This window comes from Argopecten irradians, chromosome 11 (assembly GCF_041381155.1).
Source record: "Argopecten irradians isolate NY chromosome 11, Ai_NY, whole genome shotgun sequence".
In the NCBI taxonomy this organism is placed as follows: domain Eukaryota; kingdom Metazoa; phylum Mollusca; class Bivalvia; order Pectinida; family Pectinidae; genus Argopecten; species Argopecten irradians.
Genome location: NC_091144.1, coordinates 34165556 through 34191441, shown reverse-complemented (window position 1 = coordinate 34191441; position 25886 = coordinate 34165556). Strand labels below are relative to the sequence as shown.

The 25886-nt window shown below is 34.8% G+C and overlaps 1 protein-coding gene across 1 annotated transcript; it reads left to right on the top strand.

Annotated features, from left to right (window-relative positions):
* The first annotated feature begins 520 nt into the window (after positions 1-520).
* LOC138335380 (terepressin/terephysin-like) lies at positions 521-25886 on the top strand. Its single transcript, XM_069284438.1, has 3 exons — positions 521-922; positions 24632-24836; positions 25310-25886. Exons 1-3 carry the CDS (start codon positions 773-775, stop codon positions 25417-25419), a joined length of 465 nt encoding a protein of 154 aa, XP_069140539.1. The 5' UTR covers positions 521-772; the 3' UTR covers positions 25420-25886.

Genomic DNA, 25886 nt, shown 5'->3' with positions numbered 1-25886 from the left:
CAGCGAACGTCATTTAAGTACAAAACAGGGAGCCACTACTATTATACCAACAAGGAATTACTACAATATTGATTGTACCTTCTGGAAAGAACCTTCTGGTCACCATTCAGATAACACAAGTAGTATATATGGAGAGAACTAAACACAATCTGGGAAAGAATTAGATAGTATGATATATTCATTAAAAATGACACACGATAATTGCTCAGTTGTTGCTTGTAAAAATAAAAATATATTTTCAGTAAACGTAATTCAATCCACAATAAATGTAATTTCGTCACTTCCACGTGATTTCATCATTCGTTTAACACCAGAAGAGTTCATAAATGGCGTGCTTGACCAATAACAGAGCCCTTATGGTTCTATCTAGGACCCATCCCATTGTCCCTATTTGACGAAAGGTCTGTATGCCACGTGACACTTCCCACACGTACCTAAAACTATTGGAGGCGTCAGAAATAAGGTAGGCCTATCGATCCGAAGCCTCTAGCTATACTACATATACCCCGAAATACCGTGCCTACTAGCTATCGTCCGCCGCTTCTCTGTTCGCACCGTATCTTCGTTAAAAGGCAGACAAGAACAGAGGATATCATTTACAAGGTAAACTTAGATCAATCAACGCAGGTAGAACGCCTGGGATTACCAAAAGTGGTGCAAAAGTATACATTAGACTTTTGGGGGATATTGCTGTTGTTCTCGTATTTTCTTTAAAACATTTATTATAATATTCTAATTTGTATTTCTCATATAACTTTCGCAAACTACAAATATGGAATGGAATATATACTTGTCTGGTCGCCTGTGTTTTGCCTGTGTTTTATTGTGTGGACTGGTTATAGACAGTAGAGGCTGCTTCATCAGGAACTGTCCCCCGGGAGGAAAAAGGAGTATGGGCATTATGTCGCGTGCAACACACGAGGTAAGAAACGCTGGGAAGCTTTCGGGATAAAACAAAAATGTTCCTGAAAGGCCCACTACCTTTCCGAAACGGCTTTAATTTTTTAAAAGGGGATGTAAAACTTGATCAATAATTTTGTAGAGTTGCAAAAGTTATTAACTTACCGTTAATACTACACTCATCATCATCGTCGAAAAAAAGTTTAATTAAAATAGATAAAATGTTAATTTTCATAACACCGGTCGCCTTATGTTTCCCGCCGTCGTCCGAAATACCGCACGGTACAGTGTAGTTGATTATTACAGCGCCAGACGGCAAATCACCAAAGTGGATCTCGACATTTATCACATATTACGCAGGTAATCTTACATTTGTTTGGTGTTTGTTTGTTTGTTTCTGGAAAGGTAGTGGGCCATTAAGAAAAGTGTATACAATGATATACCCTGATACACTTCCAATATCAGTTGATATAGGGGAGTTTTTCTTTCATTGTTATCTTGAAATGGCGATTCTTTCGTATATCGCAATGAATATTCTACAAAAAGATCTAGACGATACTTAAAAAGAAAATCAAATATGATTTATGCTATCGTTTGATTTTAACGAGACTAGTTTTTAGAATCTGTTGGAAATTATACGAGAAAGTGTAGAATAAAACGGCTATCGCTTTTATTTATTTACGTTTGTTAATATCCAACTATGTTTTTATTCTACGTGCATCAATCCATCAAAATCAGAAAGAGTTTGAATGAAAATGTTCACATTTGAAACTTACGATAAAATTTAAAGATACTGATAATCAGGGCATTCGATGATTGGCCAAAATATTACCAGTTTTTGGATAAAAACGGGAATGTTATTTCATTTTATATTTGAAATAAATGCGAAAAATCCAAGTAATAACGATCAATGGCATATGCCAAGTAGGTATTTCGAGATTGAAATATATTCGGTTCATGCATTCATTCCATGTTTTTCCATTTTTGTTGTTCTAAACTCTTGGTCTAATTTTTTACCATTTTAACATTTTATTCCGTATCTTCTTCTTCGTTGTCTCTTTTTTACCATCTTACAGTAAACATTTCTCACGAGGTAGCGATTTGTTTTAACTGAAAAGCATTTTTATCATTCACAACCTTTTAAACGCCTATAGTGAAATCGATTGATTTTAGTATTGCACGTGACTACTTTTTACCTTAACATGTTTTAAGAGTTAGACCATAATATTGTTGCCTTTGATCAATAAAATTTTATATGACCCTGACTGTTGATCAAATATTCACATTCCGTTACGAAAAAAATGGAATATCACTATACGGGATTTTGAAATATACTAATATATCTTATTTTGTAGTCACGATCGATATTTCTAACCGATAATAGTTCAAACCTGCCCGACCTGTGCTGACAAAGATTTGAGAGGTTTAAACTACCTGTTGTTTTCAAGTGTAAAGTAAATACGGCATCCCAATGATCACCAACATGGTCGCATCGTTATGTCCGCTGAGTACCCCCATACAGCAGCTACAAAGCCTTATAAATACGCGAAGGAGGATTTGTTGGCGGGGTAAAATCTAGCCTCGTATTGCAGCCGCGCACATGTCAAGTGCTTCGATAAGAACTTGACAGATATGGAAAGGCGTTTGACTCCGTTTTGTTTTGATAACATTAAGATAACAGGTGAATTGGAAGACGAAACATGTTCCCTTATTTAATGTTAAACCTTGTAAGATACAAATACAAATCAGTCTTATTATGTAAATTAATAGAGTTTAGCCTCATATGACATCAACGATACCAGTAAAGGTACTCCTATTAGAATTAATAATAGAGTCACCTACCCTTAACTGTTTTAAATATCGTCTCAAAAGCTATTGACAGTTCCTCATTCAAATTTCATCACAGTTTTTATGACGCTGCACAGCCACAAATTTTGAATTTAAATAATCACAACGCGCCGGAATTAGCGAATATTTTTAACAATGGTGTTCAGCCAAAGGTAACAATGGTATAATAATGTATTGTTTCCAAGTGTCGTAAACATTGTTCATCATAAATATACATAATCATTATACACAAATATAAAATATGTATAAATAAAACATGTCCAGCCATATCGAGGCTGATACTACTATTAGTGACCACAAGACTATCCCCTGCGCCCTGTATAACGGTCCTTGGGAATAAAGCAATCAAGGACACAGAAAATTTGTGTTTTTGTCCATGTCGTCGATATCAGTAGGACACTTACATCAGAAAATATATTAATGTCAATAATAGTAAAAAATCTCAACGAGGGTAATAACTGAAATTTATATTACAGAAAGTTTTTTTAATTGAGTTAGTAGCTCCTCAACATTTCTTATAATGTTGATCAAACTCGAGCTTCATATTTTGATCAGACACGAGCTTGAACTAACGACAGTTTAGATGAAGCAAGTAAGAGTTATGCGTTAGGAAATATAGGTTTTCGAACAAGTGACTGCTGTTTACCATGTTATCAAACTCAAGTTAGTTATTTCCAAATTTTTAAAAGAGACGAGCTTTAGCGAGCGCCATTCCAAATTTTGAAAATGAACTAATAAGAAATTAGATTACCATGATAAATGACAGTTACGCGTTCGGGAACTTGTTTATCCAATAACTTTAACTCTACATTCAGGGAAGCTTGCCATCATAAACTGCGTTATAATTATAATATCTTTCCGCCATCAAGTATAGTGCATAACTAGAAAGCCTATATTCTTGTATTTAATACTTACTTTGAGTAATCAACTACCTGTTACAATGTAAATGCAATATTGAAATGCGCTATAAAAAGAAGTGCAAAGTTGAATGTCCATTGGAATTAAGACAGGTTGGAGATGTACACATTGCGGTGTGTAAACATAAACGATAACCAACTGCTTTGGAGTTTGTCACATGATTTTTCATATGTAAAACATCCATAGTTATGGTATAAATGTTTTTACACCTTTTTAAAGTATCTTACACGTACCCGTATAGAGTTTAATAGATATTACCGATATTTGACAAAAGGTCTGCATGTCACGTGACACCCATACGTAGCCGTATAGTGTTCAAAAGATATTACTCGCAAACGTATTTCATGGCGGAACAAATAATTCTGATAATAAGACGTTTTCCTTACATTCGAACTTTGAAATGCATATAGGTCTACGATGTTTAAATATGACCGATAAACGATAATTTTTATATATAAAAAAGGAGCGGATGAATTAGTATTTTTCTTCGGTAACAAAAGTTACTTACTTTACACTATTACTAGAATTGAAAAAGTTTGAGCTTATCATTTATTACCTCAAGATCAAGGCATTAATTGCATCCCGAACAAAATCATGACACTAGGTCTTACATGGAATGACGTACCGATTGCATGGAAACAAAATTAAAACAAATTATTCTTTATAAACTTTTTTATATAAATATACATAAATAAACACCCATTATTGACTAAATGATTAATATTATTTTGCTCTGTCGGCATCCTAGATATTCCAGGGGTTCCGTTCACTTACGATCTCTACACCCATGGACTATCTCATAGTGAAATTGAAGCAGCTCAGCGGAAAAAATTTGACCAATCACAGCCTAGCAAAGATTTCCTTTGAAGACTACAAAGAGAGCGACGTCTAACATCAAAGCCACACAGTCAACCACAGTGTACTGTTATACGGCTCTTTTGATGTACATCGTATGACTAAATTATCTGTTCTATTCTGTTGCCTCCAGTGTTACTATGAAATGGTCCAGGGGTGTAGAGATCGTAAATGATCGGAACCCCTGGAGTATCGAGGATGCTCTGTCGGCGGTGGAGCATTTTTAAATAGTATTCTATACAAGTGGCTGGATAATATAAAAAAAAATCCAACGCGTCAAATTATTTAACGAGTTTGATATTACGTAGCTACGAGTGTAAGATCACATTTATCACATAACTAATATTTGATTTACTAGAAATATAGGAACATCTTTTAATTTCATTTTTATATGAGGCAGACAAAATCCGGCTTAGATGTGACGTTTCCGTCTACCGAGACAATCATGCGACGTCATAGATTTATTATGACGTCATAAAGATAAGACATGTATATTACAATATGTATGATTTGGCCGTATGACGGGGCTGAACAATCCAGTTATGCTAAAAAGATAAGATTTAAATGAATGACACTTGTCGTTTAGTGGGACATGCAAAATATTATTATCTATTAAACTTCACGAGACACTAATTATTCGACCACGTGAAACGTCTATTTTTGTCTGAATTTTGCTTAGGTCGTAGAATGTAAGGTTTTTAATTGCTTTAAAAATGCAATTCCACAAGAATGTATGTTAATATGTTTGTAATCATTGTAAAACCACATATGAACTGCCATCTTATGATTAATATTAATTTTACAGCAATAAATGACAAACATACACACCCACCTGCAATTTCTAGATTATTTTTTTTATGAACAAAAGAGAGGTAATTAACTACGCCATTTTTCCCACATATCCGCCTTCACGATAATTGAACGCGCATGTCCAATAGCACATGATCAAAGCATGATGAATATCTAATTACACTACTGGATCACCGGAATTGAAATCGAATGTCGACCTTGACAACTCGGCACGTTCTTTTAAGTCATGTAGTGGCAATATCCGGAGTAAATTGACACTATTTTCGGTTCATTTCTCATGCTGAAATAATATTGTTATTTATAGGAATTAAACCTAATGGTGTAGATACGAACTTGCATTAAACGATCTATTCATATTATATTTTGTAATGACAAAGACGTTTTTCTGACTTGTTCGTGAACTTTGGTAACAAATGGAGGTTGGTTTTGTTTGTAAGCTTGAACTCTTGTTTACATTCAGGGCCAGGTTTATGATGTGAAAGTCTGAATTCTCGACGAAAACCTCCGATTTTCCAGTTAGTACCCAAAAAGAACTCCACGTCCGATTCGAACTGGAAATATTAGGAATCTTAAAGCTAAGGCGGACCCAACAGATAACTAAAAATTCTAAGTAAAATTAACAAAAAAAAAATGAAAAACAATTTTTTCGAATATTACGACAATAACAGCAGATGATGATTGTGATTGACCTTCGACCTCTCATATCCATACATTATACCCATACCATGACATTGTAACTATCCAATACACATCTTGTAACGAAATCCACTGAAGAGCAGATAATTAATGACCTTAACATTGTTTTGTTCTGAAAGTGTTGCAATTTCCTAATCTAACCCGTTTCCCGAAGTGATCTAGATACAGGAAATATCACACAAATTTAAAATTATAACTAAGACGATAAAAGCAACAAAACAGAACAAAACAATGGAAGAAACAGAAAAATCTATGGGACGTTGGTTAAGGATTAATTTTAATATACTTTATATGTTTAAAGATTTACACAAAACAATACATGTAGATGTATGTACATGTACTCTAAATAAACGCGATTTATGATGAGAGTACACTGAGATTTTTATGTTATATCTCCACTTAAAGCGATTCAAGTTAATTCTTATCATTTAATCTTTTAATGTGTAATTCCGCTTTAATTGATGAACTCTTTTCTCTGAGAAATTACTACGCCGCAATATCAACCAATCACATGCGACGTTATAAAGAGTGTCGTCATGGTTTGGTTTGCTTGTTACAAGAAAGATGAAATGGAATGAAAATATAGTGGATATTGGAAATATAGGATAATATGAACAATCAGAAAAAAATGAGCAATTTATTGTGTCGATTCAGTCTATCACGTATGCAATACTTGTCACACTCTTTGCTTTGAAGAACGTCACACGCGTTCTTGTATTGCTTTCTGAACTAGACCTATGACTGCTTAACGAATCAATGTTAGTGAGATGTCGTGTTGTTATCTATGGATTCATTTTCACATTTTGACTTGTTGGATGTAACTTGTGGGATACAGGATATACCACAAACACATGACCCAATAAAAACAACACGACTCAGTGAAAAGAGAAAAATCGAAAAAGACCCGGTCGAAAATGAAATTTAAAATCGTTTATAAGGATTCTCGTTAAGATTCGCGCCATGGATATGTACAAGTGGAATTTGTTTCACTGATTGGCGCACCACTGAACAAGCATTGTATTTCGTCCTCTAATTCATTATCAACCATGGGTTCGCTTGTCTTTTATTCAGAAGGAGAAGGGTTGATGTAAGTTGATTTATAGATAAATAATAATCATAAGATTTGGTGGATTATTTTGGACTATTTGTACTAGTTCTTATAACCAATAATAAATACGTGATATTTCTTTAGGCCATATTAAGGATCACATGTGTTTATTTTCTGAATTATGGTAAGCACTTCATCCCCTGAAGATTTTTATTTTTCTGAAAATTGAATACCTTCAATGTATATCATAAGTGAGTTTAATATGTGATTGCAGCAGTATGTTTATCATATCTTCGGTGTGGTATCACACAGTACAAAATAGTTTGGCACAATTTCTCCCTCTCATTGAAAATAATATACAGTTATATTCGGTATCATAGGGCTGCTCGATAGTGTTAATACCACCACAAAGATATGTTTTTATCAGTTCCCTCTGTTGGTTCATCCTCGATACTCCAGGTGTTAGTTAGTGTCACTGACGTTACATACACCCCTGAACTATCTCATAGTGAAACCGAAGGCAGCAGAAAAAGCAGGTAATTTGATCCTTTGATGTCCATCAAACCAAACGAATACCGGTACTCTGTGGTTGAAAATGTGGCTTGAAGTTAGGTGTTGCTCTCTTTGTAGTCTTCAAAGGAAATTTCTGCAGGTCTATGATTTATCAGTTTATTTTTCTTCTGAATAGACTTCTGTTTTACTATGAGGTAGCTCATGGTTGGATATAACACCAGTCATAATAACCCCTGGAGTATCGATGATGCTATCGCTTTAGCAACTTACATGTTTATCAGTCAGTGGTCATGTATCTTACTGCTACATGTGTGAACAGTTCTTGACATCAGTCAAATATCATTGTTTGGTACTATTTAAATGATAGTCCTTGAAACTCACATCCGTCAAATATCACTGTTTGATACCATTTAAATGATAGTCCTTGACACCACATCAGTCAAATATCGATGTTTGTCACCATTTAAATGATAGTCCTTGAAACTCACATCAGTCAAATATCATTGTTTAATACCAATCAAATGATAGTCCTTGAAGCACATCAGTCAATTATCATTGTTTGTCGCCATTTAAATGATAGTCCTTGACACCACATCAGTCAAATATCGATGTTTGTCACCATTTAAATGATAGTCCTTGAAACTCACATCAGTCAAATATCGATGTTTGATACCAATCAAATGATAGTCCTTGAAACTCACATCAGTCAATTATCGATGTTTGTGTCCATTCAAATGATAGTCCTTGACACCACATCAGTCAAATATCGATGTTTGTCGCCATTTAAATGATAGTCCTTGAAACTCACATCAGTCAAATGTCGATTGTTTAATACCAATCAAATGATAGTCCTTGAAGCACATCAGTCAATTATCATTGTTTGTCGCCATTTAAATGATAGTCCTTGACACCACATCAGTCAAATATCGATGTTTGTCACCATTTAAATGATAGTCCTTGAAACTCACATCAGTCAAATATCGATGTTTGATACCAATCAAATGATAGTCCTTGAAACTCACATCAGTCAATTATCGATGTTTGTGTCCATTCAAATGATAGTCCTTGACACCACATCAGTCAAATATCGATGTTTGTCGCCATTTAAATGATAGTCTTTGAAACTCACATCAGTCAAATATCGATGTTTGATACCAATCAAATGATAGTCCTTTAAACTCACATCAGTCAATTATCGATATTTGTCACCATTTAAATGATAGTTCTTGAAACATACATCAGGTAACCAACGATTTTTGAAAGAAATTCCATGAAATCCACATCAGTCAAATATCGCTGTTTTTCTACTAAGATGCTTTCGCATAAAATCCCCATGATGGTTTTATTGTTTTTGAGATTTATGATACTTCCGAACACCTACGTATGAATTACGTTTGGAATTTATGTATTTTCTTTATTCTTTTTGATACACAAAACCATGTTTGGATAAGGGCCTCGCAAAGCATATAAAATATAAACCTGTATATTACGTGCGAAATTGCATCAACGTTCATAATTGTTTATTTATTTTGTTTTGTTTTGTTAAATTTATGCGTATATTTGGGATTTGTTTTCCAGATGAAATTTATTTCACAGATTTTCTTATCTGTATTATTATATTGTATATAAAAATGACATTGTTATTAGCTTCAGTATGACAAACAATACATTGTTGTACTAATTAGCAACTGAAGCTCGACTTCACACTATTAATATTTGTCGTGTACAGTGAAATCCCGACGTTTAATTGCCATATAATTGACTTTCATTACGTAACTTGTAATAGGACGAAATAACAAAACACAATTTAAATGTATCAGTCTGACTGCTTCTATTACCACAAGGCTTGATGGGTTGTTTTTATAATACAACAATTCAAGTACGTATCATTTCTGATTTCTAGGATACTTTAATGCCCACTACCATGCTATCATCTTCTTTGTTATTGACAAAAAAATGAAAAAGATACACGTCTTTGTTTAGTGTGGGTATACTGAAGACACATATTACTTTGAATCACAGGAGATAATACATTTTAGAGCTCGTTAATGCTATTACTTGAATTGTCGCGTTTCCTGGTAAAATGTTTTTGCTTTGGTCTACTTTTCCCCTCGCTCGATTTTAAAAAGATCTGACTTTAAACTCCTTCTTTCCTTCGCTCAACATAAACATATCTGACTTCAAACTCCTTCTTTCCCTCGCTCAATATTAAAAAGATCTGACTTCAAACTCCTTCTTTCCCTCGCTCAATATAAAATTATCTGACTTCAAACTGCTTCTTTCATTCTTTCGCTAGATGTTAAAAAGGCGTGGCTCGAAGCCCCATCTTTCCTCCACACGATATTAAAACAGTTCTGACTTCAAACTCCTTCTTTACCTCGCACGATGTCAAAGAGTTGTTCCTTTAAACTACTTATTGCCCTCGCTCGATATTGAAAAACAAATTTTTACTTGAAATCCATTCATTCCCTAGCTCGATGTTAAACTAATTGTTACTTGAAACCCGTTGTAATAATAAACTGAATTCATTTACGGCGGTGGCGAAACAACTTATACAAACCACTTCCCATGGCCCAGATGTAAGCGCTCGAGTGCGGATGAAATCCGCTTGATCGCGTAGTTGACCCCTGACCCGTTCGAGTCCGTGCCGGGGATCAAACCGCGATCGGCTTCATGAAAGGCGAGTGGCTTCACCACTACACCTCTTCTAAATATTGTATTATCATATAGCTGGTTGCCATGACATTGTATCTCAAAAACAGATAACGGAGCGTTGGGAGAAATTCAAAAATGATTTTAAAGTAATATTCACACGCAAAAGTGTATGTATACTAGCACTTAAATCAAAACACTGGTACCGGCTGAACGTCAAAACCAGTAAACCAATATGTAACTTTTTAGCTTCTGTCACTAATTAATATATTTATAATTATAATCGAGAAACGCGATCCTATCAAAATAATGTCCAAAGATATAGTCACTTCGATTTGTATTGAGAATTGCCGCCAACATCATCTCACTTATCGTCGGATATCCACTAGGCCTATTTCAAATTTGGACAATTGGAATATCATGTCACCGGATTTTGGTTATGTGAAATCAAAATAATCTTTAACATATGGTGTAGCATTTCTATCTGATTATTTTGATATGGTACATAAGGTAATTATAGTTGTCCAAAGTTACCATCATGGATTCCCCGTATATATGCCAATGGTTAATAAAACACGTATCTGATTTGGTGATGATGGATGCTTTCAGAATACGAGATATGTTTTGATATATGCGTTCCGTCATATTCAGATACATGATCACCTCATAATTAGTTCGGGAGTGAAACGGTAGGTGTCGCTTTCTGCTAGAGCATTGTTTAATGGCTAGTTGGCATATATACGGCTCATTAACTCGGCCTGGAGCCCGTTATGGTGTCAGATTCCAACTTGTCTATAACAACCTTTTCAAACTCAACATGAGAATATATTTAACCATGATCACATTGGCAGCGAAGTACGAAACGCATATGCATAACTCTTCGGAAACGGTTTGGTATTCTCTATGGCTCATCAACAGTTAAAGGCTCTATATGATAATGGACGGTAACAAATATTAATGTTTGGTGTATGATTCAGGGAATGATGATAAGAATATAAAAATATAAAAATTTGAATATCAGTGGTGACCTATAGTATGTGTGTCCGGAGAGCAAAAAGGGCACCTTGTTACTTCTCACCAATTCTTCAGATCTTGTTACTGTTTTAGAGACAGACCTTGTTACATTTTACTTTTTCTTGATACCTTGTCACCTTTTGCATTTTCTTGTGAGTCTTGCGGCTCTTATCATTTACTCAATTATGTCGTTGTAAAAGGAGATGTTTACGAGATATTGACCCATTATTAAAGCTGATTGACTTCATCTACTCTTTTGGTTTTAATCGTTCCGTCCTTCATTTATTAATTTATTCGTAGATCCTTTTATCCATCCTTCCCCTCATTCTTCAACCTTAACAAATATATGCTAGTTCATTTATTCTTCTATATCTATATACGTCAAGTGATTCCTATTTTTAGCCTCTAGCCAAAACAACCTTTATCAAAAACATGAACCGTTCACTGACACGTAACTGGTTGTATTCCTTTTATTTATTACCCTCACTTTCTCATATGTATATATTTATTTTCACATTTCGAAGATCACAAAAGACTATCGCAACAATAGCTCAATGCTACAACAAGTACAGGTCTATCGTTTTGATCCTTCTGGGTCTCATGCAATAGCACAGACAAGTATAAAGCTGTACTGAAGGTTTGTAACACAATGCTGATTCCCGTATATATTTACGGTTAAAATAGCTGTCGTGTTTTTATATTACACATCATACAGTACTATACATTATGTCACAAACATGATTTCTTCATAACTTATCCACAATAACACACTGAGAGGTTTGGTTGACGTTAATCACATCACAAGATATCTACTTTAACGATATTATCCTACGAGTTATCGGCAGTTATTACGACCGAAGAGGAAGTCTGTTATACGGGTATTGAATTAAAGAGAGATCACAGGCCAGGAGTATTGCTAAAGACTACATTTGTTTAAACAATACAGGGTTTGGCTTTAGTTTAACGTCCTATTAACAGCCATAGTCATGCAAGGACGTGCCAGGTTTGTTGGTGGAGGAAAGCCGGAGTACTCGGAGAAAAACCACCGACCAGCGGTCAGTACCTGGCAACTGCCCCACTTGGGATTCGATCCCGCATCCCAGAGGTGGAGGGCTTGTGGTATTATGTTGGGACATCTTACCCACTCGGCCACCGCGGCCCCTGTTGTTTAAACCATACACTTCAGTCAACAGGTAAAATAGATGAGATACACAATTGTGTTAAGTTTGTTCTGTTAACCAGGACGTAGATGACGACCTCCTTGATGTCACTCTCTCTAGTAAACCTTGACGAGTGTCCTTTATCTACCGATGCTCTAAAAAGATGAATTCTTCATTTGACATCTACAGTATAATTGATACAGTAGCGATACAGTCCAGACGACGATGATACCATATGAGTAACAACAATTAGGTCAAACGATTGGCCGAAGGCGAAGTCGAGTCGCCGATTATTCGGTCTATAAATCGATAGAGTATCGGTACCAAAAATCAATTAAATTCTTATCGCTTTAAGAAAAACACTAACGAGAATGCGTAAAATGGCATAGATTAAAAATATATTTTGAAAAAAAAACACACACCAAAAAACCCCGAACAAACAATATAGAATACACTCGCACGAATAATCAATGCCTCATATACATTAAAATAGACTAAAATATATATACAACATAAATATAATTATAGATTAAAGATATAATTTTGTTTAATAACATTACATACATACATTTTTGTCTGTGTCGTTGAATAATTATCACAAGTTACATCATCAAATCGTATAGATTTCATTAGATTACCGAAATAAAACCAATATGTTCGCAGGGTTATGGCACATAAAACTTTAAAATGAATACTTGTTACTTGTCTAAAGGTATAAACACAACCTTTAAGATGAAACATCAATAATTAATTTTACACGTTTCTTAGAATGTATTGTTGGAAAATTGGCATATAATGTTATCGCACAAATTAATTATAAGATATTAGATAGCTATCCTTATCAGATTTATTAATAATTAGTAACTTTTATTCGGAATATTGAGACCATTAATGATTTTATGAAACATCTAACCTAATTAGGAGTAATTTAAGATGAGACATGGATTCGTTAACTCAGACTCGCAGTATGTAGCAGAAAACAAATACCCGCTGACTGAACATGTAATACGATATGAATGAATAGAAAATGAATAAAAAAAATATCTTCCTTTTTTCACATTAAATAATAACTGATTACTTAGAATATAGGTAAGGTGAATACGCCACATTCGAAATTTACGTAGATGGAACAGCTCTGTATATATATTTACAATCCCACTAACTATTACCATAACATGGACGTTATATATTATATAAATGTCACACATGCTATCTGAATACACAAAAGAACTCATGAAACTCATTTGTCAATACCTTGCTTTTTGTATATTTGTTTACATATAATTACTTATCAATTAACAACATTCTCTTGAATAACGTTAATTGTTGTAGCAACGCCTTTATATACATGGGACTCTATTGTCAATACCGAAGAACGAATATATTGTGTACATGTTGTGATTTAAATGACTTTAGATGAATTTGACTCCATATTATGTAGATTTACACCAAAATTAAGACCACCGTATATTTAAAAAAGAAGTATAATTTTTATAGAAGAATATTATCGCGACTAAGTGTTTTATTGTTCAAATTATTAGTGAAATTGTTAAGCGTTAACAACGTTAAAGAATTACAATACTGGTAAATGTCTTAACAGCATTTTGTGTATTTCATATGTTGTATTTTGCACTTATGGTAAGGTCCACTGGAATAAAATGAACTGAATTGAACAAGGTACAATAAGTCAGCTGATATTATTAAGTAATTACATGTTGTAATTTCATGTAATTACAATACAGTTATTGCATAGAATTACAATACACGTGCTCATGTCCAAACCTATTATGGGGACTCCCCTCTATCTCCATGTTAAACAAGTCCCCAAATTATATAAATTGCAACCAGATAACGCCATCCAAATCGAATATAGAGTGAAAAAATCGTGTCATTTGTCGCCCAAAACATTAATTACCTTCAGTTAGAAATGTGATATTGTGTGTTGGACAAGTCATAGCGATGCCTGGAGCGGTACACGCTATCCTCTCTGGGGGGTAGGGGATTGACAGACAAAATACATCAGATTCATATTTAGAACCCACATGTCCGATATTTGATCAACACATGCATAGAATGAGAAATCCTACTCTGCCAATCTACACCTATACATTGCAGGTCGTGTGGATGGACTATATTTCTATCATCAATCGACAGAACACGAACTGAATTAACATGACAACTGATTAAACAAAATACGTGACATTATGATTGTCGAAACATCCATATTTAGATAATTTCGTAATTACTATCTTTCCAAGACCCAAATTATAAGATCACGTTTTTCGATGTTATGAAGTAGTTAAGTATTTTTCTTCTTAATAAAATGACACATAATGGTAAGAGAACTGTGACTAAGAACAGTAACAATGTTCAATGAGAAAAAATAGCTTCTTTTTAGTTATTGATGATAATTTAAACGTTCATTTTGCTTTCAAGAATAACGCTTTTTTAAAGATGATCCACAGACGACAGAGCAAAAACGATACTCATCAATTGAACGATAACTGATGTTAAATCGTGTATACTTGTGTCTACTTAACAGAAAAATGCATATGACGTAATCTATCTAATGGCGGTAATGGTGTCAAGTATACACAAAATCGTATGCTCCTGTTTTTGATAGTGAATTCGTAAGTGGTGTACCTTCTTTAAGTCTGTTACGATCAAGTGACCTATCAAATTGCATTTTGTCCGTCGTTTGTCGTCAACAATCTACATATTTAATGTCTTCTCCAAAATAAGTCCTTTAAAAGCAAAGTTCATTTGAATTTTGCAGAAACCTTCTATATGCTAAAGCTTATAAAATTGTAAAAAAAATGGCTCGCTTTTGGAGGGTTCTTTGGGCGGGGCCAAATAGACTAAACAAAACCCTCAAGTATACTCTTCAAAGATTCACTATCTTATGACAGATGTGAATTTCATAACCCGGAGTAATAAATAGGATGTGTTTGACACATGAATGTTTTACTAAGATATATATCTTATGTCATTATGATCTATTACAACTGTTAAAATTTAAAGAGTATAAAAGACCTTGATTATCCAATTTTCTATTTCATAAAATCCCTATCGCATGATAGAGAAATCTATTCTAAATGTCAACTTCACAAAAGTGAAATGTCACAGACAAATACGTATAGTATTTTCCGGGGAGAATTTATCTAAGTACCATTTCTTACAAAGACATTCTAACAAAAGAGGTTCGTATGAACATGAACGTGACAAAATGGTCCACTATTGGTCCATTGACACGATAGCCTGCACGAGCAATGTTTCCTGCCAGTCTGTTGTATGATTGACAGGTCAAAATGTCCCCACGAGACATCATCAATCGCGATGCTGGCTGGTTCGTCCTCAAGTACTTTTTAGAGTCGAATAACTTGGTTTAAGTAGCGAAAATTCTTTAAACACACACTTACAGATAGTTGTACTTTTAAATTCATAGAATCTAATGACAGAATATCGACGACAGTGCACGAAGCAGTTTAAATCGGTTCGAAATCACGTGATATTCGATCTACAATAGCGGTGCCCACACCACCAAGTGAGACGAGAGCTAACTCCATTTGTACTGTCATTCCGACCAGTTTATGAACTCTCGGTCTCTAACCAATGCAAAGCTCGTGTATATGTAAGCGGGTCCCTGTATATCGTTCATCTGAGTTTTATAACAAACACATTCTGTATAGCTATTTTTGTTCATGTAATTTCAAGAATCTGAAAAAATCAGCAAAGCTTATAGTTTCTTGGCATTGCCTAAACTTATATGCGCACAATAATTGACCTAAAGAACTGTGACCTGTTTTTTTTTAATTTTTTTTATTAAACAGTCTTGACGTCATGCCTGCCCCATGAAACGCGTAAACCACTGTGTACTATATACAACATTATGTATTGTCCTATTCTAATCTGTTTCCATATCAGCTACATGTCACGTGGCCAATCCTTGGCATCTTGAAAAAGGAGATAATAGTTAGCCTCGTTTCCGTTTTAGTTGATTGTTCACTTGTTAATGTGATTCGTGAAATGACAAAACGACATGTAAATTTATGTTTTTTTTCTTCTGGAATTATAGCAAATAGCCTTTGTATCATTAAATCTTTAATCTTATTACTGGTAACATCACCGACTCAAGCATTTCGAAAACACACTGTCATGTAAAATATCAATTAATTTGATGACTCCATATCGCACTCAATAAATTCAACTCAAGGTCATAGGAAGGTCAAGGGTCATCACTAGACAGTGCAAACATGTGTCGGAGTATGTGTAACCTAAGCACAAATACATACTTCACATGAAATGCGCTCTCTAGTGTCTCATATAACCCCAATACACCGGCAGGTCATCGTGGGATATTAGATTAAACTATGAAATATAGATTTAGAATGCAGGTGCGTGGCAGTTAGTACCAATATCGGCTATACAGCTGTTGAAGATGCTCAACCGATGACAAATGGTATTTTTTCACTATCAAAAACATGCGCAAACGATTTAGTATAGTTCTTCAGTTACAAAAGTTACTTACTTTACACCATTACCACCAATGAAAAGTTTGAGCTTCTAATTTTACTTTAAGTTAAAAATATAAAGATATAATTAAGTGCATCCTGAAAAAATTTCGTGTCACTATTCCCTATATGGAATGACATACTGATTGCGCATGCATCAAAGGCAAAATAAATTATTTCATTATATTTTTTTGTGTTATTTAGACATATATATATACGATTGAACACCAATTATTGTTCAAATGATGAATGTCATGTATGCTCTGTCGGCGGTAGAGCATATTTAAGCTTCTATTAGGCAGCGGGCCCTGATTAGGAATGGATCGATGTAAATGCTGCAAAATATCGTTTTTTTTAGACCAAATTGAAACCATAAGTTGACTTTGTAAGCATGAAATAGGATAATATATATCCGGTTTGAAATAGTTAAATAGTATTGATAACTGAAAATTTTAGATAAGACGGTAAGTCTGCCGGTTGAGAGTGAAAGATTGCATTATGATGATAATTGCATAATAGACAATACCTGTTCATATTTCTACTTTAAAAAATCCTCTGCTATTAACACATTCTGATGACCCTTCAGTAGATTATTCTAATTGTTTGACCTTTATATATCGTTAACTTACAATAATATTTAATTATTTATTTTACTTTTGATAGTTTGGTCTAAATAGTGTTTCGTTAGTAACATGAATTGTCCGCTATCCTATTATCATTGACAAGGCATTCTACTAGAGATACAACCTGTGAATGTTAACCTATTTTGACGGGAGATCAGATTGTTTCCCTATCCAATGATGGCTACTACCAAAGGGTGCTGTTAGATACTAGTTAATGTGATTAATTTAAGCATTGAACGTCTTTCATTTGGAATTCATAACCAATATGAATGCAAACTAAACAAAGGCAAATTCCATGAAGCTTTCATGTTGAATTCGCATCTGTATATTTACATTTGGTTACAGTTTTATGATGAAATTCCAAGGAATTTTGCATCTATAATGAAATAATCATTCGTTATCGTCATGGATGGAACAGCCTTTTGAACAGCCGTCTTCCGTGATCGCTGGCACGATAATTGTGACGTCACAATGATAATGACGTCATAATATTAGCTTGAAGTTAATTGTCTATATGACTGCCAACTGCGTTTGGTAAGGTTACAAAAAATGAGACTGCAGTGAAAATATAAATATATATTAGAAATACAGACTTCACTTATATATGTAAATCATACATTCAAAAGTAGAGGAACGATTAAAGTACTGCGTGTATCATATACAATGATGTGCAAAATCCGGAATGGAGTAGTATATTTTGTATTATCAATCTACTAAGGAAACAAAATCAAAAAGTTCTTTAAGTGCATAAATACTGTCATTCAAGAAGACTTATTACCAAAATTATATAGATCCAATAGATATTTCGTGCTGGAATGTGTCTGTTATAGTAAAATGGTTGGATAAATATTTTGATACGTCATCATTTTGAATTATTACCTGTATGCGGAAAATACGGTCATTGGAATTTACATATCCATTTGTATATTTAAGAAAAACATGGATTTTGAATTTCCGTAAACATTATTTATTGTTTATTTAAATCACCTGTCTACTAAACCTTCACCTGGTGCTGACCAATACGTTACCTTTGACAGTCCATTATAAACCTTTAGCTGTACAATAATTTCAAACTTAGTGGAAAGCTACAGGTAAATAATGGACTGCTAAAGGTAACGTATTGGACGGTGGCAGGTGAGGTCTGTGGTTTCTGTTGGATAATGGATATCACAATTGTGTTTTAAAGTAGGATATAAGCCACAAACTGTCTATTAAGTGATATATTGGACTTCAATGGCTACATTTCGCATAATATACAGTTTATCTTATATCACTTACATACTCTGGATAGTCAAATATCTACCATGTATACATTTTAGGTATTGAGGGCAAAAAAAAAGTGAAATAAAATGCTTCATTTTACTGTAATGGGAATAAAGTAAAAAAAATTGTGAACATATTATCAATCCCAAATGTTATATCACATCAATGCATCCCGAAAAAAATCCGTGGCACTATATATTATGTTGAATGAAGTATAATGATTGTGCATGCATCAAAGGCGAAATAAATTATCTTATGTTAGTTTTTGTGTTAATTAAGCATATATGTACACGATTAAACACCAATTATTGTTCAATTGATAAATATCATTTATGCTCTGTCGGCGGTGGAGTATCTTTAAGTATCAATTTACCTCAATATCTGAAATAGTGACTTAATCCAACATGTAGGATCCAAAAACAGATTCCCCTGAGTATGCTTCATATCTTACGTACAATTTAAATGGTCATCATGTGTTCAACTTAGTATGGAAATTGATTTTACGATAGTGTTCGTTTGGATTTTTTTTGTTTCAGAAAATGTGTGATTTTGTTTCCATATCATGAATTGGTTTCCAAGAACACCGTTGCTAAATTGGATCTGGTAACACTTTTTTAAAATGAAATTCCTTAGTATGCGCACGGATTATTTGCATCATAGAAAAGATATATAATAAAACTATTATCTGTAGAAACAACTTTTTTTAAGTCATTATATTACTGTTTAAGATGCTCCACCGCCGACAGAGCATAAACAATACTTATCATTTGGACAATAATGTGCGTTTAATCGCGTAAACATATATGCCTAATTAACACAAAAACACATATAAAACAATTTGTTTTGCGTTTGTTGTAAGCTGGTACCTCATTCTATATAGGACATAGCGTCATGGAATTTTTCGGGATACAATTACTAATTTTTAAATACTTTTTATTTTGAAATAAAAAAGGAAGCTCAAATTTTCGAATCATGGAAATAGTGTAAAATAAACAACTTTTGTATTTGAAGAAAAATGCTAATTCGTCTGCTCCTCTTTTTAATAGATGAAATGTTTACCATTCGTAGGCAGTGTAGCATATGTAATTATCTATAGGATGCTTAATTAAGGTTTTTATAAAATTTCTTAACTCTACAAAAATACAACACTTTCAAATTTGTTAAATCTAGTTTGAAATTACTAACAGCAGAGAAAAATCAATGGTGATTTTTAGAGCAGAAAAGGCATAGAGGAAATTATATCAAATGGTGCGTGTTCCGTTTCCCATGGCTGTCGCTGAAATTTGATCTAATAGATCACTGTGCTATTTAAGGGCCTACTCTAAAACAAACAGTCGGTTACACATATAAGTAAAACAAACATGATTACGTAAGGAAGTTAAAAGATCATCGCCTCATGGTACAGTGATACATCATGAATGTATGATCAATTTAATGTCGTCTGACCGTTTTCTCCGTACCCCCATGATTCAACTAGAAAACTTATCTGTCAATATTTGTGTCGGTGAAGCAATCTCAAAGTGAGACAAAGTAGAAACATTTGCTAAAAAGAGAATGCAAAGTTTTCGATGTCTGGTCCAGTTATGTGTAACAATGTAAGTTTTCTAACAAGGAAAAATAAATCTGCGGTCACCCAGGGATTCGTGATCACCCATCAAAATGATCGGTTTACCCGTTCTTTGACTATGGCATAGCAAATTTGGAGCCCAGCTGTCCGTAACAATTCGTTTGTCAGGGTAGGTTAGTTTTCATCTTCTATACTCCAGGGGTTACTATCACTGACGTTATATCCACGCCTGGATAATCTATAACTGACCAATTACAGGCCAGCGAAGACTTCCTTTGGAGATTACAAAGAGAGTGATACCCAAATTCAAAGCCACAAAGTCAACCACACTGTACCGTTATACGACACTTTTGATGTACATCAAAGGAATAAATTACCTGTTCTGTTCTGTTGCCTCCAAATTTACTATGAAATAGTCCAGGGGTGTAGAGATCGCAAGTGATAGGAACCCCTGGAATTTCGAGGATACACTATGATTGGTTTTTGCCCGTCCTTTGACTACGGCATGACAAATTTGAAGCCCAGCTGTCCGTAACAACTCGTTTGTCAAGGCAGGTTAGTTTTCATCCTCGATACTCCAGGGATTACTATCACTGATGTTATTCCGTCTTTGCATATTACAGAGTTAGCTCCCTTGCGGGTAGGTATCGATTGTTACGTCATTATTATGTGAGCGCAATTCACGTCGTTTTCTCCGAAATGCATGACGTTACGATCGCAAACACATGACGTCATAATCAATACCTACCCGCAAGGGCAGATAACTCTGTAATATGCAAATACAGAATATCCACACATGACAAAGATTATCTAAATCCGACCAATCATAGGTCTGCAAAGACTTCCTTTGAAGATTAGAGAGAGGGTAACGCCAAAATTCAAAGCCACAAAGTCAACCACATGCAGTGTACCGTTATTTGGCTCTTTTGATGGACTAAATTAATTGTTCTGTTCTGTTGCCCCAAGTTTTACTATGGATATAACGTCAGTGATAGTAACCTCTGCAGTATCGAGAATGTTTGGTTCTAAGATTTACATTTACTGCAGAACCAAATGTTTCCATAGGCGATAATGTTCATGTTTCGCTCTGTTGGCGTTAATACAAGTCTGCTCCTTCGATACTGATTTTGAAGAAGATCATCTCATACACATGTGAATACCTTATACACATGTGAATATTTCATATACATATATGAATAGAAAAGAGTTACCATCTAACTAAACTTTAACGTGTTAGCTGGACGTAGGATTTATGTGCAATTACAAAACATTTCGACGGTTTCGACGTCGGTATAACAACTTGTTAAACGGGCCTGTAGGGTAAAGAAGGGCACTGGTTTATTGTAATTTAGCCCAGTTTTCGTGTTTAGCCTATAATTTTATATAAGTATAGATGAGGCTTTGCCGGATTCCATACGCCGACCTGCGCCCAGTGACACAGGACATCTAAGTAAAACTGATACCATATGCTGTTAATGGTTTAGTAACAATGGCAATGATCTTGATCTAACATGCCGCAAACGGTAGATGTTACAAATCATGTAATTAATAACCTAACGATCTAAGAGTAACACGTACGCACACGCATGCACGAACAGTACAATGAGTTCGCCGGTAGATGCCGTATTTTCTCTAGAACACATATGAAAGCATCAAATTGCCAGATATACTTGGTTTTAAGGTAGTTTATGCTTCCATTGGCGTTTCTATTGCGTCTAAACGGGAATGAAAGACCTCCAGACAAGCTCTACTGGTCCCAAAAGACTAATATTTTGCCCGTGTTAACTGCTATGAATCCCTTGGGGTACTTATTTCACTGCTTGTCAGAACGTTATGACGATTTAATACAAAAACATATTACATAGCCTTCCAGGTTTATCAAACACGAATTTTACGCAAAAAAGGGGAGAAACACATTTGTCATCAATGTTTGGCCTTCCATAAAATGATATATTACCTTTTGGTCCGTTATAAAAACTTTCGTAATGGCTGCAAAATACATTATCATACCAATTCGAAAACACAATTATCTTACTTACAAATGCATTTGACTAGGTATAGTCTTACGGATAGCAGTCTTCAGTGTTTGTGGAATGAATTGTAGTAACCAAGATGGCGTACATAAAATCGAAGCCTTTACAAGTTCTTCTGTGGGGTTTGATTACCGTTTGGGGCGGTAAGTCGACCCCCGAGCGAATCCTTGTAACATCTAAATGTCTTGTGTTGACTTACCTTGCATGTTCTTCTATGAAAAATAGGGCAAATATAATCCGATGAATGGCAGGACACAACTTCCAGAATACCGGAGTATTTATCATCTCTTAATTTGATCGTTGTTTAGTGTCTATTTAAACACAAAAAATGAATGACAATGAAATTTTCTTAAAAACATTAATAACATAAGAGAAAATTATTGATGGCCTAAGATGAGGTTACAAGGTTTCCTGCTTAATCTAACTTCATCGCGCAGTAATAGTAGGACAATTGCTGCAAACATAAGACGACCCGCTTTGATTTTTTTTGCGACTCTACAAAGTTATCGATCTCGTGTAACATTCCCATTTTAAAAATTAAAAGCCATTTCGGAAAAATAGTGGGTCTTTAAGGGTTGAAGATAATCTGGAAACCAACATGGGCAGACTGACGCATGGCTTTCTCCAATAGCATGTGTTTTCGTTAGGGAATAACTCTCTGGATTACATCTACCCATTCGGCAAATCTCGGCCGATTCCGGCATCTACCGGAATCGGCCGAGGGGTCTACCAGCACCTAATTACACACGTGCCCGACGTATGCGCTGTACGCCTCCTAACAAAGGCATTTCCCGTACATTATAAATCATACCCGATCATAATCCATCTTTTAATGATAATCAAAACTCGATAAAACTAAATTATTCGTAAAATCGATAAGACATAATTAATCACCAAATAATCAGCTGTTGGCGTTTTTAAAAGATTAATGTCATCATTTCAATGTTGTTTACGACACATAAACTTCGTGCGAACGCCTTTATGCTAATCTGTTGAAGGAATTAAATTTGTAGGTAGAACATTTAGTTTTAGCATTAATTTTTTGCTGATTAAAATCGTACTTTAATGTGCATGATGGTATTTGATACAGACAGTTTGATACAGATGTTTCAACAGTATTAACGAAACATGCATAAAAGCAAAATTTAGATTAAAATTCATTTCCTGTTTTGACACGTACCGATTGTACCCTATCTATCCCATCTAAAATGATTTTTATATATTTCCGGATATCGTAAACAAGTATGTGATAAGAAGTCTATGAACGTGTGGTTATACCAAGAAAAGGTACAACGTGTGTTTTAAATTTCGACAAACTGAAACGAAGGCAGAAATATGGTGTGTTTCATACATATTATGAAAAATATCATAGTTCTAAAGCACACATTCATCGCTAAGAAAAGAAAACACAGAAGTGTTAATTGGACCCATGTAAGGTTTAGTAATTCTGACCAGATGGCGCCACGGGTTATCATCTCAGGGATCATCTCAAATTTTTTGTTCTAAAATCAACAGAGACACAGACTCGGAGGACGACTTCGTTGGTTTGAGGGGTCATCTCAGAATGCATAAAAATTCATTATTAGCATGCCTTATTTAGAGTATCTACATTAAAAACTTGAAGCTTTGCAGCGTCATAGAAACTACAATAAAACTTAAAGATCCGCCGGAGTACATAAACGTGTACACTTATCTCGGTTGAGATGCGTATTCTTTAGCTGGATATACTATCAGATGAACAAACCATTTCGCCACATCATACATATGCTGTTCGGGAGAAATGACTACATATACAAAAAGATAATGTTAGCTCTGGACGATATTTCATTTCATCTTTATGATTGGCCAATCCAAAAGGTCACTGGAACTTGAGCCCTTATGGCAACTTAGTACTATGTGAATATATAATTTCATATATGTTTTAATGTTCAATTTGCACTTTATCCAGACATCGTGCGAAAAGCTCAGGAGTCGCCTACTCGATCACATGGGTTTTCTCCGGGCACTCCCGCGGTTTCCTCACACTCTAAGACCCGGGCTATCGAAAATTATTTGTATAAGTTGTATAACTTGTATATGACTGATTTCGGTCATATTACTGTGTCACATTGCGACAGTGCGACAATAATGCACCTTGCTAAAATTTGCACTTTCATTACCGGAAATAACCGACTATTTTTGCCTTATGACTTATAAATCCCCATTCTCCGTATTTTTCAGTGTGCCTCATGTGGACCAGGCATGCGTGGACAGTGTGTTGGCCCGAGTACATGCTGTGGTGACTTCGGGTGTTTGATGGGAACAGAAGACTCCCGAGCATGTACGAAAGAAGACGATGATACGGAGCCATGTTTAATACGAGGGAAGTCCTGTGGCACAATGGGGCAGGGTAACTGTGTGGCAGAAGGCCTTTGTTGTGACGCATGTGAGTTTCATTTCTAACCTCTAAATAAGGGATAAATAAATAAGGGAAATTTACTTCCACTCTGATCACAAGGAACTGGAATTACTTTCAGTTTCTATCTATTTGAACCCACCAGAGAGCCCATAGACCATTGTTAGACTGGATAAAAAAATCGGTAAAAATCTATCGAATCACCCTTCTATTGATACAAATGTATCTAGCATCATTAAAAATGTGATTAAAGTAAACTTTAGCGTGTAACGAAGTTAATATGTGTAAGGAAATTTTTGCAAATGTGCATTTGAAGGTGCTAAAAAGCGGGATGGTGATATTTAAAGAGCCTAGCGCACAATACTTCCTATCTCCGCCACATTTTTACCATGTATAGTATTAACGATAGCCCGACGCACCTGGTATTTCCTCTCCCGATCTGTTTACTCGTTGTACCATATACTTCACCTGACTGATGAGTGTACCTATCACTTTGTTTTCAGATGCCTGTTCCTATAACAGCAAGTGTCGTGTAAACTCCGGAAAAGAGGAAGACCAACAGATCTTGTCCCTTCTCAACCGTTTACTACATACGGGTGATTACACCGACTGAGCCATCCAACGCCTCTATTGATACAACCATCAACAAGTCGCCATTTTGAGTACCCTCTAACCCTCTTAGCAACGATATTTTAAGTACTCTCTAACTCTCCTAGCAACGGCAAGTCACATGAATACCACTTTAAGCATCAAACACACAGAAAAACGAGCATTTTCAACGTAATCCCATTAAATAACTTGAGGGTTTATATTGCGGGCGTCCAAACAAAAACTTTGGATAAAAAGAGTGTAACTCGGTCATATTTGGTTACCAAATATGACTTTATGAACATAAAAATAAGAGGATGTGTTTTCTCAACAACGCGGCTATATTTAGCTACCAAAGAATACATTATGAGGAGAAGTTTTCAGAACGAAGCGGTCTTTTTTATTTTCAATGAATTTTACATCTAGTTTTGATATAATTTATGTCCATCTGTAAATGTGCAGCTGCAACATAAATAAAACTGAATCTCAACA